Source organism: Schistocerca piceifrons, chromosome 1 (genome assembly GCF_021461385.2).
Source record: "Schistocerca piceifrons isolate TAMUIC-IGC-003096 chromosome 1, iqSchPice1.1, whole genome shotgun sequence".
NCBI lineage: Eukaryota > Metazoa > Arthropoda > Insecta > Orthoptera > Acrididae > Schistocerca > Schistocerca piceifrons.
In genome coordinates, this window is record NC_060138.1 from 460,593,393 (window position 1) to 460,613,212 (window position 19,820).

The 19,820-nt window shown below is 43.1% G+C and overlaps 1 protein-coding gene across 1 annotated transcript in view; it reads left to right on the plus strand.

The window, feature by feature from the left end:
* LOC124736535 overlaps positions 1–19,820 on the plus strand; it is a 264,204-nt gene that overhangs the window by 205,519 nt on the left and 38,865 nt on the right. The window contains exon 14 of the mRNA XM_047248575.1: positions 14,503–14,915. Coding sequence (XP_047104531.1) covers positions 14,503–14,915 — 413 coding nt within the window. The remainder of the gene's footprint in view (positions 1–14,502; positions 14,916–19,820) is intronic.

Below are 19,820 nucleotides of genomic sequence, written 5' to 3' on the forward strand. Positions count from 1 at the left end.
AACCGATTGAACACATTTGGAATGTGACTGAACTTGGCGTCAGAACTCATCCTCCCCCCCCCCCCTCCCCAGAATTTACGGGAATTAGGTGACTTGTGTGTGCAGATGTGGCGCCAACTCGCTCTAGCGACCTACCGAGGCCTCATTACCTCCATGCCGCGACGCGTCGCCGCTGTTCCCCGTGTCAAAGGTGGACACACCGGCTATTAGGTAGGTGGTCATCATGTTCTGGCTGATCAGCGCATGTCGCTCTCCGACGTCCGACCCGCCAGTCGGCAAGACTCAGCAGAACACAGAGTACCGCTGAAGACTTCCCGCGCAGCTTTGGCGCATCGTTAGGAACGGAAAAGGTTCGTGGACCACGAACATTTAACAGGCAGGGTATGGATGGCGTAGTTGTTGCCGGAGGTTGCTCTGTAACGTTTTGGACGGGTTTTTCGCGCCATACTTGAGCCCACTCATTCAGGTTACCTTGAAAGGGAAGCAGGGTGTTCCAGAATTTCAGCGACCAATGTTTTACATCTTCATAACAAGTGTGCTGTGGACAATGCCGCTTTCCAGATTTCGACAACCTTGTTCGCAGGGCCGTTCCTGTTTTGACTAAAATTCGGGCACTCTACTGCACCTCGCCTGGCTCTCTAGATCACACGAACGCCCTTGCGTTTTGGTATCAGTACGTTATCTAATCATCAGTGAGTAGATTGGCATACTCAAGAGAAATTTGTAGACCATCTTCTCCACAGGATCGACACCATTATAGAGGCTACAGACGTATTACATGATATTGGCGTGATACGGTAACTACTTGTTTCGTTCAGTTATTTGAAGAATCATTCACATCCACCTGTACAAAAAAAGAGCAGTTAGTTCAGACAGCGCAGGTAAACAGACAGCTGCAGCTTGTGTTCTGAGCTCAAGTAACTACCAAGTGCAGCTCTCAGACAGTAATATTGTGCCCAGAACTAATTGTTACTACGCTACGATACAGAGTGACCATAGAAATGGAAAAGGGCATGGGAACAACTTCCACAAGCAAAGAATGAAGAGTTTGACTAGTTGTGGGTCTTAGTGTTAAATGAAGTAAATAACGCAAATACTGGACCATCCTCGAAAATTTTAAGGTGGCGACACTATACTGCTGAAAATACGTGAATATGAAGAAACAGTTAGGCTGTTTCGACCAGGTTTACCAGTAAGGTGTTGGAAGTGTTCGCGTGTTGAAGACGTAAACGTAGGAAAATGCAACCACCCAACTGCATACCCCTGACAAAATCTCTCGAGCAGGGTATGAAACGTTAGGTTCAAATGGCTCTGAGTACTATGGGACTCAAGTTCTGAGGTCATCAGTCCCCTAGAACTTAGAACTACTTAAACCTAACTAACCTAAAAACGTCACACACATCCATGCCCGAGGCAGGATTCGAAACTGCGACCGTAGCGGTAGCGCGGTTCCAGACTGTAGCACCTACAATCGCTCGGTCACTTCTGCCGGCTGAAACGTTATTATGGTAGATATTTCTTTACTTTTAGAAGCCATTCGATACAGTTTTGAACTGTCATTTACTGAAATAAAATACGAGTCTATCGAGTATGTGTTTACATTTCCTAGTAGACACACAATCCAGTCACATTAATAAGACCGCTGCCTACGTTCAACGTCAACGTGAAGTAATCGCAGACGGCAGGTAACATTGGCAGCGGAGGGTATAGGGTATATAAACCGTGTCGGGGGGGGGGGGGGGGGGGGGGGGGGGGGGGGGGGGGGGGGGGGGGGGGGGGGAGGGGGCGGCAAACAGTGTAGTCGTTGGCGTAATGTGCAAACGGAGCATGAAAATTGACTTTCAGGCCAAGGATGGAAGCATTTCCGAGGAGGCTAAGCTTGTAAACTGTTAGTGTGCCACCGTGCATGGAAAAATGGCACTTTCCAATATCATTGTGACAGGTAGTCACATTAACGTGACTGGACCGAGTATAACTCAAGACGTTGTTCTTAACGGGACGAAATCGACACGATGTAGAGGTAAATTCGGGAGTGTTAGAGAGCCTTTGCTATTTGCGACTTTTATAAGTGTTCTAGTGGTTAACGCTGGAAGCTCCGCGTGGCTGTGCATGGACGACGCTGTTGCCTACAGCAGGCCGCTTCAAAAGGCGGCTAGGCGAGTACGAGCACTCACACACCGCTCGCCACACGGGGCACTGAGCCTTCGCGGTAAAAATGTGAAATCAGGCGTCATTATGTAGTCCAGGGGAAACGCAAACTTTGCCGTGTATTCAGAGAAATGACCGTGTTATATGAATGCATGGTGTCTCTTCTTTCGGACATATCCGAAAGAACAGATACCATAACATAATTTGATAGGCCTAGCTGAGGAATGGATCCACCTTCTTCAGTGCGGATGCACAAATACGTCCCACCCCCCTGTTGGAATCTCAGAGAGTGACCTTGGAGGAAATGGACAGGGATTGCGGATAGGCGGCGCTCGGTGGCAGTGTGGATCGGCCGTGAGGCGTGCCGAGATAGTGCCGCGCAGTTGCGGCAACGCCGTGTCCCGGGATGACGAAGTGGTTAACGCACCTGCCTAGTAAGCAGGAGATCCCCGTTTCGACTCCCGGTCCGGTACACGTTTTCACTCGTCGCCGCTGATTCCGCATCATGTCCCGGTGCAACTGCAGCAGTGATCCCCTCCGTTTCCTTTCCTTTCTTCTACCTTCAATTATACGTACGATCACTGTGTGTTAAGTTCGCCGCAGCCTTAGATGCAAGCGTATGCAGGGTGTTTGTGGACGAAAAGTCAATATTTTAAACAGTGATAGTATAAGTAATTCTGAACAAAAATGTTACATGAACATAGATCCGCAAATACAGTAGAGTCTCGACTATCCGATCTTCGGTTACCCGACCTTCTGTGTTATCCGACCCTTTCACTGTGCCGGCCGTGCACCAGTCGACGACAGGTCAGTGACGTAACGTGTTGTTTGTTGATACTCAGTTCATTGTCGCCGTCTGCTACTCCTCATTCCTCAGTGCTAACTTAGATCTGTAGTGGAGTGGACGTGTTGCACTTTGTTTATTGTAAAAATTTGTGGTGATGGCTTCAAAACGGAAAAAGGTGGTCGTTTCAATGGAAGAAAAACTTAAAGCTTTAAAAAGAATAGACAATGATGAAACTTTATTAAAAGTGGCGCAAGACTATAACTTCCGGAAAACAACAGTTGGAGACTGGAAAAGGAACCTCAATGAAATTAAGAATTGGTGTTCTCAGCGAGCAACCTCGGCTGTTTTGGAAGATCGGAAAACCATGAAAAAATGTGATTATGAAAAAGTAAGTGAAGCTTTGTACCTATGGTTTACTCAGCATAGAGATAAAGGTGTACCCATGTCGGAACTTACTTTGCAGGAAAAGGCCTTGAAGTTTCGTAACGAACGAAACGAAGGTGAACCTGATTTCACACCTAGTGTAGGCTGGCTCGATAGATGGAAGAAAAGATACGGAATTCGGCAACTTAATGTCTGTGGTGAAAAGCTTTCAGAAAATTTTGAAGCTGTTCAATTGTTTAGGAATAAACTTCACAAGATATTGGACAAGGAAAACTTAACAGGCGATCAATTTTTTAACTGCGACGAGACTGGTCTCAAGTACAAAATGTTACCGGAAAACAAATTAGCGTCAAAGGCCGAAAAGGCAGCGCCAGGCTACAAACCTGGCAAAGAAAGAGTTACAATTCTTGCATGCAGTAACGCCACAGCAAATTTGAAAATGTAACTGTCTATGATAGGTAAGCCAAAAAAACCGAGAGCATTTAAAAATGTATCTAAAATGCTTTACCGGTGAAATATTACAACCATAAAACTGCTTGGATGAGCTCAGACATTTTTAAAGAATAGTTTTTTAAGCAGTTCGTGCCACAAACTGAAAAGTTTTTGAAAGCCAACAACTTGCCCCACAAAGCACTGTTGCTTCCACACAATGCCACTTGTCATCCTAATGAAGACCAAGGGACCAAGGGACCTTAGAGACACTGAAGAGAAACTACCGCAGAAACTTGCTTTCCTCTTTAATTATTGCTATGGACAAGGGAGAAGACATGCTAAAGCAGTTGCGCCGTATTAATTTGAAAGACGTAGCTTATGACTTGGCCCAATCTTGGGAGAGTGTTGGAGCAAATACAACTGCAAAATCCTGCAAAATTTTGCTACGGAAAAGTCAAGAAAATTCTCCAGATGATGAAAATCTACAGCAGCAGACAGAACCAGAAAATACTACCCGGCTTTCATTGTTACGAAAAGTTCCGGGATGTGCTGACGCCACACAAGATGACTTAAATGAATGGACTGTCCAAGATGAAGAATTTGAAGTGACAGATGATGAAATAGTCAACATGGTAAACGAAAAAGAAGACGAAGAAGTGGATGTAGTGGAGGAAAGTTCGCCCAAGATTTCTCATAACGAAGGACACAAGGCCTTAGAAGCTGCTTTAAAATATGTAGAGCAACTGGAGGAAACATCGTCTACCGAGGTTTTATTTCTTAAGAGATTACGTGATTTAGCGGCAAAAAAAAACTGCAAACAGCAGGCACACAATCGATAATTACTAACTTCTTCACACAGTAAATATCTATTCAGTCTAATTTGATTTGTGTTATATTAAATGTTTAACTCATTTGGCCTACTTTAGCTTAATTTTTGTGTCTTTTGCATTATTTTCCGTGTTATCCGATCTTCCCTCTTATCCGACCTTGCCACGGCCGGTTTAGGTCAGATAATCGAGACTCTACTGTACTTCGTTATGAAGGTATGGGTATTGAAAGGATCTCTAATTCTGCAAAACTGATGTGCACAGCGTGAACGTATACGCAATACAACTGGACGGTAACGTGATTTTCTTGCAAACAATGCACGGATACATGCCAAGTTTACGCTATGCAACCTACCACGTATCATGGTCATGTGACGTACGTAGTACAACCATCCGCTGTTTCGCAGTTGTGCCGTGTAAGCCGCATTGTCTAGTGTACCGGCGACGAATCGGTTAGATGGTTCAAATGGCTCTAAGCACTATGGGACTGGTCATTAGTCCCCCAGACTTAGAACTATTTAAACTTAAGGACATCACACAAAGCCGAGGCAGGATTCGAACCTGCGACCGTAGCAGCCGCGTGGTTCCGGACTGAAGGGCCTAGAACCGCTCGGCCACAGCGGCCGGCCACGGATCGGTTAGCTGTGTAGTATATGGTCTTAACGGTGTTCGTAAAAGCGCTGCTAATGCCACACGTCCACAGTAACGGGGAATACGCAGATATGATGTATGTTTATGACTTCTGCGGCGGTAGTGCTATCGCTGCAAGAGAAGAATCCCACAGGCAGTTCCCGACTCGACGATTACCTAATCGCAGGGTGTTTAACAAAGTGATTATCGCTTTGCGAGCAGCAGGCTCTCTTCCAAGAAGACATTTTTCGTCCGAGCATGTACGTCAACAAACTTTGCAAGAAAAGGAAGAAATTATCGCAAGTGTTGAGCGAAGTCCCGATACGAGCATACGAAGAATGTCCCTGCGTATAAATGTCCCACGGACACGTGTATGGGATACATTATATGCGGAAAACCTGCATCCATTTCACATACAGCGTGTCCAAAAATTCCACGTTGGCGACAATGTCCAGCGACTTCAACTCTGTCACTGTGTAATTGAGAATTGTCATTTGCTTCCATACAGACTATTCACTGACGAAGCCCAGTTTTCACGACATGGGATAAACAACACAAGCAATAATCAACTATGGCCATGGGAAAATACGCACGCTTCAGTGGATAGCAATTTCCAAGTTCGCTTTACCATAAATGGTGCAACATGATCGGTAAACTTTTGATATGTCCGTTTATCATCAGTCAGCGACTGACGGGAGGGAGGTACCTGCTTTTTTGGAAAATTCATTTGTGGAACTATTGGAAGGTATTCCTTTAGCCAAGTGAACTGGTATGTACAGTCGTGGACAAAACGAGCGAGACCCCTGGCCTTTTCGTTATGCTGATCCTCACAGCTTTGAAGTCTGCTATACAGCATAACAGTCAAGGCGACGAAGTGCTACCAACATACTATGCACAGGCGTGAAATTGAAAAACTATCCGAACTTTGTCAGACTGTTTTCAATCACGTGTAAGATTATATTAACGCTGATTAGTGTGTTCAACACAACACGTAAATATAAAATATAAATGAAAGAAGAAACGCTAATTAGTATGAACTGTACTAATGAAAATGAATTCCAGCTTATCGAGATAACTGTTTTAGTAAGACAAAGTACCCCACATCGTTAGGAATTAGCAAAATATTACGCGCATTCGGCCACGAAACGGTCTGTGTCATCGTTCAGACCAGTCCCACTGGATTACCGTTGCTGAACTACCATGAAAGTGTGCAAATTTAGCAATGCGTGAAGATTCATAACGAAATTCTGTTAATGATGAAAAGGGTTTCAGCGGGTTCGGTGGCCGAGCGGTTCTAGGCGCTTCACTCACGAACAGCGCGGCTGCTTCAGTCACAGGTTGGAATCCTACCTCGGGCATGGATGTGTGTGAGGCCCTTAGCTTAGGTGGGTTTAAGTAGTTCTAGGTCTAGGGGTCTGATGACCTAAGCAGTTTCGTCGCATACATAAACGGCCGTATCTTTAGACTGCGTTGACATAGAAGCTCACTTTTTTACACCACCAAGGGACCGTATACCGCAGGAAGTGCGACACATTTCCGCTTATTATGCCTGCCCGTACTCGAGGTAAACGGGTTTCAAGGGTTGGGTAGACAGATAGACGACCGAGAAAGTGAGACTAGTAGGGTTCCATTTTTACCGATTTAGGTGACGAAATCCTAAGAACGAAAATAGCTACGACAGTTAAATGAAGATGAGCGCCACATAAGTAATTCACCCTATTCTTTATTCGAAATGTTATAGTTGCAGTCGATACATCAGCATACTAATCGTAGCTACGCTTTCGATCCAAATCATCTTTACAGGAATGCAAATAAAATCCATTTCCCTATACACGTGGTAGTTCAGATCCCAGTATTAATGCCACCGCGTTTTAGAAGTGAGAGTATTCCCATTGCTAGCTAGCTTAAGAAACACTTCGGCTAATGAACGTTTTCTGGCTGTGGTGAGTCTTATGGAGAATTCGAAACATTGTAGAATATGTTTGGCAGCTATGTCGCCGTTTATTTCCTGGGGTGGTGCAGAATTATCCTACTAAATTTACTCGCTAATAACAGTATTTTGTTATTTCGATAAACATACCAAATTATCGTCACATAAGCGGTGACATTAATATAGAAAATTCATTTTTTTGAGTCCAGAAAGCTCTGTGCAACAGAAACTGCAGATCATTTTGCCATTTTCATTGTGAAATTGCCGGCTTATTCATGTCTGGGGTAAAAATAGAGGGCTGTTTGCTTGGGTTGTCTAGTAGCGTAGTGAAAGGTATTTGTTACTGCAAGGAAGGTCTGGTTTATTTTCGGTTATAATCTCGACGGAGACAGATAGACTATCAGTAAAACCATTTTAAGAAATTCTCGCGCCCCCAGTGCGTTTTATTGCTACCTTTATTCTTGTGGATGTCAATATGAAACTCTTGTAGAATTTCATACTTGTTGCTGCCTATTTTTTCCGATTCTGACGATAACTGAATTGACTAAAGTGTGGCAATGAATGATTTTTAACAGACTTTCGTTATGAATCTGAACGCATTGCTATATTTGCACAATTTCATGGTAGTTCAGCAACGGTAATCCAGTGTGACTGGTCTGAGCCATGACGCAGACCGTTTCGTGGCCGAATGCGCGTAATATTTTGCTAATTCCTAACGATGTGGGGTACTTTGTCTTACTAAAACAGTGAAGTTATCTCGATAAGCTGGAATTCATTTTCATTAGTACAGTTTAAACTAATTAGCGTTTCTTCTTTCATTTATAGTTTATATTTACGTGTTGTGTTTAACACACTAATCAGCGTTAATATAGTCTTACATATGATTGAAAACAGTCTGACAAAGTTCGGATAATTTTTCAATTTCACGCCTGTGCATAGTATGTTGGTAGCACTTCGTAGCCTTGCCTGTTATGCTGTGTAGCAGACTTCAAAGCTGTGCGGATCAGCATAACGAAAAGGCGAGTGGTCTCGCTCGTTTTGTCCACGACTGTACTTTCAACATGACGGTGCCCCTCCACATGTTACCTTACGTGTGAGGGACCATCTCAACTGCACCTATCCTAATCGCTGGATTGGCCGTGGCGGTACTATTGACTGGCCTCCAAGGTCACCTGGCCTTACACCGTTAGATTTCTGTTTATGGGGTTGGATGAAATCAGAGGTGCACAAATTGAAGGTAAATACACGCGATGAACGGCTTCGTCACAGCATGGACGCTGTTGAATTGATTAGGAACCAAACACAGGCAATTGAACAAGCAACACAACATGTTATCACTAGACAGCAAAAGTGCATTGACGTTCATGGTGGGATATTCGAACCTGTTCTGTGAACTGTACAACATCTGTACAATAAGTGTTAAAGCCATTTGTAAAAGACATGGTACGCTTTTTTCAAAATGGTTCAAATGGCTCTGAGCATTATGGGACTTAACTTCTGAGTTCATCAGTCCCCTAGAACTTAGAACTACTTAAACCTAACTAACCTAAGGACATCACACACATCCTTGTCCGAGGTAGGATTCGAACCTGCGACAGTAGCGGTCGTGCGGTTCCAGACTGTAGCGCTTAGAACCGCTCGGCCACCCCAGCCAGCCTACGCCTTTTTCAACTGAATACATGTAACATGCATGTTGTAATGCATTATGCACTAAATGCAAAGGAAATGAACATTATGTAAAAATTTGCAGCATAACTGTACTTCTCTGTGACATTGTTTTCAAGAAAATCACGTTACGGCCAGTTGTATTGCGTGTATGTTAATGTTGTGCTCATCAATTTTGCAGAATTAAAGTTCTTTTCAATACCCATATTTCCCTAACGAAGCATTTGCGGACCTATGTTCATATGACTTTTTTTGTTCAGAATTACTTATTCTATCACTGTGTAAAATATTGACCTTTCCTCCCCAAACACCTGACGGTCGCTGTGGTCGAGCGGTTCCAGGCGCTTCAGTCCGAAACCGCGGTGCTACTGCGGTCGCAGTTTCGAATCCTGCCTCGGTCATGGATGTGTATGATGTCCTTAGGTTAGTTAGGTTTAAGTAGTTCATGTTTAGGGGACTGATGACCTCACATGTTAAGTCCCATAGTGCTTAGAGCCATTTGAACCATTTATACCCAAACACCCTGTATATTTGATGACGCAGTGCTTAAAGTAGGAAGTAGCTCTTTTAAAATCGATAAAAAGCAGCGTTGTGGCTACGTTAGGAACTTCAGAGCGAGGGTCACACACACCAGTATCAATTTGTAATACGTCAGTGCAAAATGCTTAGCTACAGTTACAACTTACAGATCTGCAATGTGACAGACAGTTGTGTGACAAGTTTCATAATAAAATAAATCCTGTAGACTAGCATAAAAATTTTCTTCGACACACATTTCCACGACTTCACAAGTTTGCCGCCAACGATCACGTCGATGTTTGGACCTACATAATTGAGCATGCAATCTTTTCCGCAGCGAAAAGAAAGAAATCTACGCACAAAACTCACCGACAGCGCTCAACTTAAAAGTTTACCTTTGAAACTGTGTTCAGAAGCCGGTACCATAAATTGCTGCCATAGTGAAAAACAAAAAAAGTTATATTCATTGACATCCATTGTTCCTAAGCTTAACATGGGAATAAAATAATCACAATATCAAGGTAAGTTAGACTTTGTACGTAAACGACATTCTCTTCAAGGCAGTATCAATCGTGACAAATCTTATTTTTTTGTACTTAGCTGTACCATGTCCTCCGTCTCATCAATTAGAAGAGATGTAACTCTCATTTCATTGTCATTTCTCATTAATGCAACAGTCTTAGGGAAAAAACTTGCCACGAAAGCAGTGATGTATCTGCCTAGAACTAACGTTAGCGGCCGTGGGGCAGACTCGTTGACAACAGTTTCTCATGCTGAGCTGCCATGTTCCGATACCTCCTTCCCTCCCCTCCTCACCTCTGCGCCATACGTTACTCGCCGTTGAGTCTGCCGGTTGCCTACTGCTGAGGCGTGAGTACGAGACAGTCCGTGCGAGTATGTCGGTGAGCAGGCCTCGCCTATAGCCGGTTTCAACGCTAGAAGATAGCAAAAAATGTAAGAAAAGCTGAGGAGGAGCAGAGATTGGAGTAGGAACTGGCAATTCACCCTAAACCCAAATAAATGTAACGTTGTTGTTGTTGTGGTCTTCAGTCCTGAGACTGGTTCCATACGGCTCTCCATGCTACTCTATACTGTGCAAGCTTCTTCATCTCCCAGTACCTACTGCAGCCTACATCCTTCTGAATCTGCTTAGTGTATTCATCTCCTGGTCTCCCTCTACGATTTTTGCCCACCACGCTGCCCTCCAGTACTACATTGGTGATCCCTTGATGCCTCAGAACATGTCCTACCAACCGATCCCTTCTTCAAGTTGTGCCACAAACTCCTCTTCTTCCCAATTCTATTCAATACCTACTCGTTAGTTATGTGATCTACCCATCTAATCTTCAGCATTCTTCTATAGCACCACATTTCGAAAGCTTCTGTTCTCTTCTTGTCTAAACTATTTATCGTCCATGTTTCACTTCCATACATGGCTACACTCCATACAAATACTTTCAGAAACGACTTCCTAACACTTAAATCTATACTCGATGTAAACAAATTTCTCTTATTCAGAAACGCTTTCCTTGCCATTGTCAGTCTACATTTTATATCGTCTCTACTTCGACCATCATCAGTTATTTTGCTCCCCAAACAGCAAAACTCCTATACTACTTTAAGTGTCTCATTCCCTAATCCAGTTCTCTCAGCATCACCCGACTTAAATCGACTACATTCCATCATCCTCGATTTGCTTTTGTAGGTGTTCATCTTGTACCCTTCTTTCAAGACACTGTCCATTCCGTTCAACTGCTCTTCCAAGTCCTTTGCTGTCTCTGACAGAATTACAATGTCATCGGCGAACCTCAAAGTTTTTATTTATTGTCCATGGATTTTAATGCCTACTCCAAACTTTTCTTTTGTTTCCTTTACTGCTTGCTCAATATACAGATTGAATAGCATTGGGGAGAGGCTACAACCCTGTCTCACTCCCTTCCCAAACACTGCTTCCCTTTCATGTCCCTCGACTCTTATAACTGCCATCTGCTTTCTGTACAAATTGTAAATAGCCTTTCGCTACCTGTATTTTACCCCTGCCACCTTCAGAATTCGAAAGAGAGTATTCCAATCAACATTGTCAAAAGCTTTCTCTAAGTCTGCAAATGCTAGAAACGTAGGTTTGCCTTTCCTTAATCTTTCTTCTAAGATAAGTCATAGGGTTAGTATTGCCTCACGTGTTCCAACATTTCTGCGGAATCCAAAATGATCTGCCTCGAGGTCGGCTGCTAACAGTTTTTCCATTCGTCTGTAAAGAATTCGCATTAGTATTTTGCAGCTGTGACTTATTAAGCTGATAGTTCGGTAATTTTCACATCTGTCAACACCTGCTTTCTTTGGGATTGGAATTATTATATTCTTCTTGAAGTATGAGGGAATTTCGCCTGTCTCATACATCTTGCTCACCAGATGGTAGAGTTTTGTCAGGACTGGCTCTCCCAAGGCTGTCAGTAGTTCTAATGGAATGTTGCCTTCTCCCGGGGCCTTGATTCGACTTAGGTCTTTCAGTGCTGTGTCAAACTCTTCACGCAGTATCATATCGCCCATTTCATCTTCATCTATATCCTCTTCCATTTCCGTAATATTGTCCTCAAGAACATCGCCCCTGTATAGATCCTCCATATACTCCTTCCACCTGTCTGCTTTCCCTTCTTTGTCTGGGTTTCCATCTGAGTTCTTGATATTCATGCAAGTGGTTGTCTTTTCTCCAAAGGTCTCTTTAATTTTCCTGTAGGCAGTATCTATCTTACCCCTCGTGAGATAAGCCTCTACATCCTTACATTTGTCCTCTAGCCATCCCTGCTTAGCCATTTTGCACTTCCTGTCGATCTCATTTTTGAGACGTTTGTATTCCTTTTTGCCTGCTTCATTTTCTGCATTTTTGTATTTTCTCTTTTCATAAATTAAATTCAGTATCTCTTCTGTTACCCAAGGATTTCTACTAGCCCTCGTCTTTTTACCTACTTGATCATCTGCTTCCTTCACTATTTTATCCCTCAAAGCTACCCATTCTTCTTCTACTGTATTTCTTTCCCCCATTCCTGTCAATTGTTCCCTTATGCTCTCCCTGAAACTCTGTACAACCTCTGGTTCTTTCAGTTTATTCAGGTCCCATCTCCTTAAATTCCCACCTTTTTGCAGTTTCTTCAGTTTTAATCTACAGTTCATAACCAATAGAATGTGGTCAGAGTCCATATCTGCTCCTGGAAATGTCTTACAATTTAAAACCTGGTTCCTAAATCTCTGTCTTATCATTATATAATCTATTTGAGACCTTCTAGTATATCCAGGGTTCTTCCATGTATAAAACCTTCTTTCATGATTCTTGAACCAAGTGTTAGCCATGATTAAGTTATGCTCTGTGCAAAATTCTACCAGGCGGCTTCCTCTTTGATTTCTTAGCACTAATCCATATTCTCCTACTACGTTTCCTTCTCTTCCTTTTCCTACTGCTGAATTCCAGTCACCCATGACTATTAAATTTTTGTCTCCCTTCACTACCTCAACAATTTCTTTTATCTCATCATACATACATCGATTTCTTCATCATCTGCAGAGCTAGTTGGCATATAAACTTGTACTAGTGTAGTAGGCGTGGGCTTCGTGTCTATCTTGGCCACAATAATGCCTTCACTATGCTGTTTGTAGTAGCTTAATCGCATTCCTATGTTTTTATTTATTATTAAGCCTACTCCTGCATTACCCCTATTTGATTTTGTATGTATAACACTGTATTCACCTGACCAAAAGTCTTGTTCCTCCTGCCACCGAACTTTACTAATTCCCCCTTTACTAATTCTAACTTTAACCTATCCATTTCCCTTTTCAAATTTTCTAACCTACTTGCCCAATTAAGGGATCTGACATTCCACGCTCCGATCCGTAGAACGACAGTTTTCTTTCTCCTGATAACGACTGCCTGTTGAGTAGTCCCCGCCCGGAGATCCGAATGGGGGACTATTTTACCTCCGGAATACTTTACGCAAGAGGATGCCATCATCATTTAATCATACAGTAAAGCTGCATGCCCTCGGGAAAAATTACAGCTGTAGTTTCCCCTTGCCGTTTGCAGTACCACAACAGCAAGGCAGTTTTGGTTAGTGTTACAAGGTCAGATCAATCAATTATGCAGACTGTTGACCCTGCAACTACTGAAAAGGCTGCTGCCCCTCTTCAGGAACCACACGTTTGCCTGGCCTCTCAACAGATACCCCTCCGTTTTGGTTGCACCTACGGCTATCTGTATCGTTGAGGCACGCAAGCCTCCCCACCAACGGCAAGGTCCATGGGGGGGGGGGGGGGGGATGTAACGTATTGCACATAAATAGCCGAAGACACCCATTGCAGTGCTGACAGTAAACTGCTGGAGACAGTAAGAACTGTAGGATACCTATCAGCAGCCATTTGGGTCCACGTAAACTGGAATGATCAAATAAAACTAATGTAAGCAGATCATAAGCCAAACTGAGATAATACGGAAGACTATTAAGGAAATATAATTTATCCACTAAAGAAGTAGCTTACAAAACACCTGTAAGAGTTATTCTTGGGTTCTACTCATCATTCTGGGACCGTCACCGGGTTGGATTGTTAGAAGAGCTACTCATTTCGTCCCGTGATCCTTTAGTAAGCACGAGACTGTTACGGAGATACCAACAAACTGCAGTGGCAGACGCTGCAAGAGAGGCATTGTATATCACGAAGAGGTTTACAGTTGACATTCCGAGAGCGTGCGATCCATATTACTGCCTCCCAGATATGTTCCGCGAAATTATCAATGTTTATAGACAGTCGTTCTCCCCGCATGTCATTTGTAAATGGAATAGAAAACCGAGAATATGACAGTGGTTACAGAAGTACCGTTCACTTGCGAATTTGAATGTAGATATAGGCAAACATATCTTAGACCACGTACAATTCCAAAAGCTACCAACGACGTAAAAGACGGGCGCGAATGTTTGAAATGAAAAATCTGCTTCAGGTAGATGTGTCTGAAGCTTCATGGGGATTTTCGACTATTCTCTCCATGTGTGTGGGTTATCATGTAGTTTTAACACAATTTAAGCTCATATCAGCCCATCCAACGATACTTATATTCTCAGATTGTAAAACACATTAAACTACTTTGTATTTTCTCCCATATCTTCGATGAAAACTATTATCCGTATCCCGATTTGCAGGCCGGATCCGGCAGAGGTGGAGGCTGCGATGGACAGCCAGGGCAACGCACTGAAGGAGGCGCTGGAGGTAATAGCGTTCCAGCACGACCTGGACCTGGACCTGAGCGGCGGGCCGCCCTCCACCCCCGGCTCCGCCCCCAGCCTCGCGCCAGCCCCCGCAGCGCAGGCGCCGCCCGCCGCGCCCACAGCCCCCGCCGTGCCGCCCGCCTTCGGCAGAGCCCTGGGCGTGGCCGCGCCGCTGTCCTCACCCGCAGCCGGTGGGGCAGCTGCCGGTGCAGCAGTGCCTCCGGCCGCGGCGCTGCCAGCTGCAGCCAGCATCGTCTCCAATGCAGCTGCCGCCGCCGTCGCCTTTGCACCTGCCGCGAACGCCGTGCAGACGCCTCCCATCGGATGGGTCATTCCTCCACCACACCGTAAGTGTCGTCTCGAGATAAGTCGTCGGTCAACGCTAAAACAATACGACTATTTAGTGCACATCTGATCTCGTGTAGTTTTAACCATCGACAAATTCCTACCAGCTGTAGAACCCAGCACAAAGAAATTGGTTTATTATGTGAACCCTTCGTCGGAGTGAAATTTACCACATACTGTCATACACACTACTCTATTCACACCACTACATGTCCACATCTATCTCATTCCGAACGCCCACGAAATAGTTATCCAAGACTACCGCCTCATCATATGAAATGCCTTCAGGTATTCCATAGATACACATAAATGAAACCAAGCGCTTAAGTTCCAACACCCTTCATTATCCACCAGATCACCTCATTTCTGCAAACTGGACAAGGTAGCACAGTGGTAAGACAATGGATTTGCATACAAGAGACAGTCATTCAGTTTCCTGTCCAGCTAGCCCTGGTTTGATTGCCAATCCTTCTCCAATCCGGGATTGTTCTCCATCTCCAATGACGTCATCGTTAATAGGATGTTAAATTTTAATCTTCTTTCCCTCCTTACTTCATGCAAACAGATTTTACTGCTTCTCATAATCACCCACATTTCAGGCAATTTAATCCTGACTGATCCACGCTCCCTCTACAGTCTCTGCTCCACCTCCATACATACCATACATTTTTTTTTCTTTCCCGGAGACTCACCACTGAGATTTCACACACTGATAGCCAAAAATGTATCACAAGTATACTTAATGCAGCAAAAAAGGACGAGTTTGTTGCCAAATACGTACCAAAGTGTACGAAACACAGCCCATAACGTCCTCTAAGAATTTCAGTGTCTTATTGGCACTAATTCCACCCCTTGCTATCTCCTCCCTCTACCCAACAACCTCAGGAAGATACTCACTTTCCATTTTTTTCTCTCGAGCATTTTCGCAATTTCTGATGAGTCATTTCGACTATTCTATACTCGAAAGTCTATGAACGTGCAGATATCTCTGTCCCATCCACTGATTCAAAATTTAAGTAGTTGCACAATAAAACACAAACCGAGCTAGCCACTCCAATAACAGCAAATCAGTAATGTTTATTGTTTAGATAAGAATAACTAGATAAGAATGAATATTAACTGTCTTTTGCAACTGAATGTTTAATTTGCTTTTAATCAAACATATTTCATCTGTTCGTGTTACACGTCGTCAGTGGTTTTCATGTTTCTCATTCTTTTCACATGCTCATTCGCTCCTGTGTAGGAGAAAACATAAAAAAAACACTGATTATGCCTAATACAAAAAAAATTTTAAATGTTTGGTTGAAAATAAATTTCACATTCACTTGTAAAGTCCGGATTGAAATCAAATGGCTCTGAGCACTATGGGACTTAACATCTGAGGTCATCAGTCCCCTAGAACTTAGGATTACTTAAACCTATCTAAGCTAAGGACATCACACACATCCATGACCGAGGCAGGATTCGAATCTGCAACCGTAGCGGTCGCGCTGTTCCAGACTGAAGCGCCTAGAACTGCTCGGCCACACCGGTCGGCCAAGTACCGATTATATGTATTCTTATCAACACAGTAACGTAACTAATGTAGCACCTGAGGAAGAATGACAGCGAATGTTGACTACAGCACATCTCTTAAACAAATACTTCACAAAAACGCACCCCGATCCTTGTCACAACATCTAAATGAACGCACTTTCTGCATGGAAATCCCTGCAGTCTGCTACAAATCTATCCTGATTACTACACTGACTTGAACAAAGCATCAATAACTATAATTTTTCTCAAACCGACTAAAACCCTTTTGTAACATCACCTCGTACAGTCCCATTAGGTTTATATACGAATGCATGCCCCACGACGATATTCATTAATAAAATATTCTCAGGTTTCAAACCGTGTCAAGTGGCTAATTACTCAAGAGCTTTCGGTAGAGATCTCCTCTGCCACAGTCAATTGGTTGATTGTAGTCTGGAAGCTGCTGCCATGCCTATGTAGCCACGTCTTTGCCATTGACGTCACCGTTGCTTGATCCCACACCATAAATGTTAATGTTTTGGTGGGGCGCCCGTCGCGCCCGCTTCAGTTCCCCAATTACAGAATATTTTTATCACCATTGCTTCGTTTCTCATGCTATCCGTGAAGCCGTTGGTCCGTTTAATAATAGAAGTTTCGTGGAATGAAATTCGGAGTCCTCTTTTCAGAGCATGTTCCGCTACAGCTGGTTTTTCGGGAGAGCGTAGGCGGAAACATCTTTCAGGGTCTTCGCGGCGCTGTTCAATAGTACGGGATGTCTGACAGACGTAAAACTGCTTACACGCACTCGGTATTTTGTATATTCTAGGTGTTCTGAGGCCTAGAATTACATGCAGTGACCCCCCCCCCCCCCCAGAGCCCACATTTTCCTAGCAACAATCATCTTACGTTACACTCACCATGAGATACTGTTCCACTCACTCCATTACGAGCCCCCCCTCCCCCCCCCCCCGCCTTTCATCATCAAAAAACTCAACTTCCACTAGTGCGACTTATATTCTCCTCGCACAGATTTTTCCTCTCCAGCTCATAGAAGTACATCAGCAGCTTATGTTTTATCTGCTTGTTTTAAATACAATTATCAGATGTAAGTGTGTAAAATCGATGTAAAATTCAAACAGTTAAGTTCTTTTTAACTTAGGGGAACACATGTGCAAAAATATTCACCATGGAGTTTTAACCAAGAAAGAACATGTAAGCTATCTCATGATTTTATTGTAATTTGAAAGAAAATTGTGGCTGGTTACTGATTTCCAATAAAAATGTTCTCAATTTCATATGAGTCAAATTATCAAATACATCGTTACTTGAAGAAATGGTGTTAAGGTGGTATTAATTGCTTTTAATATCAATTTAAGAAACTTTTCAATGATTTTTAAAAAAGTCAACTTTTTGAACATATTAAAATGATTTCTGTATTTTAGTATTCTTCCGGCTGCAAAGTGTTAGACTGTACCATTGCTAAGAAGCTCTTACCTCTATGGAGCAGCCACTAACGAGTGAAGAAGTGAAAATACAATAAAGGAAAAACAGATATTTTTTGTTAGCAGCGAGTGTTGGAATCTTATAATTTCTCATGCACAATACTGGAGATTGAAATTGTCACACCATGAAGGTGGCATCTTACACTCATTAAATTAGCATGAAATGTACAAATTCTGCATATACAAGTAATTAGCAATTCCACGCAACCGAGTGTAGTAGCTGGCATTATCATTGTGTACGTAGGGGGATATTAAATAGTGGGTTTCTCATTCAAATATCTCATTCGAATGTTGGTTGGTTGTAAGATCGTGTCATGCCACGTGTAAGAAAGAGAAACGTCCGTCAGCACATGTCGGGATTCGACAGAAGCAAGACTGTTCACTGTCGAGACTGCGGTTCATCATTCCGCGATGGTGCTGCTCGCATGTTATTGGGGCTGTCATCAAATATGGAATCGGTAGGTTCAGAGGGGCCACACATTGTGCCATGTAGGATCTCAACGGGACCCACGAAACTAGCCACGCTTCCTCGGATGCCATTTTTCTGGTAAGGGCTCAACACTACGACATACACTCAGTTCATAAAGAAGTCACAATGCCTGAAAGTGCTTTTCAGTTGCTCATGTTTTTTAATTTTGTCTCATTCATACCATTGTTACAGTTTCCAGACTTGGAGAAATTTCGACTGTATGTATGCGTTTGGGTCCGTCTCTGTAGCTGAACGGTCGGCTTAAGTGCCATACGGAGGTCCAAGTTCGATTCCTGGTAGTGTGAAGGACTTCCCTTAGATTGAACGGCTGTAACAACACGCACTCAGCTTTGCGTGTACAAGTAGGAGCTACCTGAAGGCGATATAGAATCTATCTGTGCTGTGTGACTATATATGTATATGATTATCCACAGATGATAGGCGGTAATGACAGAAAATGTTTCGCCAACAAAGATTTGAATAAATAGAAGAAAATTAATACAAGCAGCTTTCGCCGACACTTATGTGTCAAAAATGACTTTCATCTCGTAAGATACTTCAAAGCTGCACAGCACCCAAGCTTCGAAGGCATACAAGCTCTCCTTTTATAACTGGCAATAGCGATCGGAAGATCGTACACCTCTAAACACATGTCCAGTGACGACATTGGGGGAGGATGACTGCAGTTCGTTGTCCACCCATAGCCCCTGGGTCTGTTGAAGATTATTATTATTACATGATTATTAATTAAAATGTAAATGAATGTACTAGTATTATTTACATGTTAAATAAGTTATGTTATTTGTGTTTTTAGTACTCACGTCTGATGACATTAAATTACCCGAATAAAGAATGCAGTGGAGTTGGGTAGCACATTGTTGATTTTATGAGTTGTACCTGCACAGCATCTGTGAAGGACTTGGAGCATAAACGAGAATTGAGCTAAATAATTTGGAAGATAGTGTGAGCTGCAGAAGTGCAGTGGCAGTTTCATATGGAGGTATTAGAGTCAGGAGGATTATGATGATGGGGTGATGAGTGCCATGTTTAAGAATGGAACATTGAGACCAGAAACGCTAACGTGGAGAAGATATAGCATGATTTATATTTTGTTGGGAAGACAGATTTTAGAACAATTTTCGTAGTTTGGTGATGGAAGTTGTACGTAACTCCACTCCAAGAAAGTGTGAAGATGGTTTGCGCATCACGTTCAGATATTGTGTGATATAGATACAGCAGAGTACCAGAATCAGCAGATATTGGCAAACAACTCGTATAAAGTAGTTTTAGGAGAGGTAATATCATTCTGTCGATTAACGTGTGGGCTCAGCAGGCTTGGAATGTGTGCTTTGATATAATGGGTTAGAGTTAGCCGTAGGGGTCTGTAATAGATGCAATATTTTGTGGCAGGAAGAACTTTA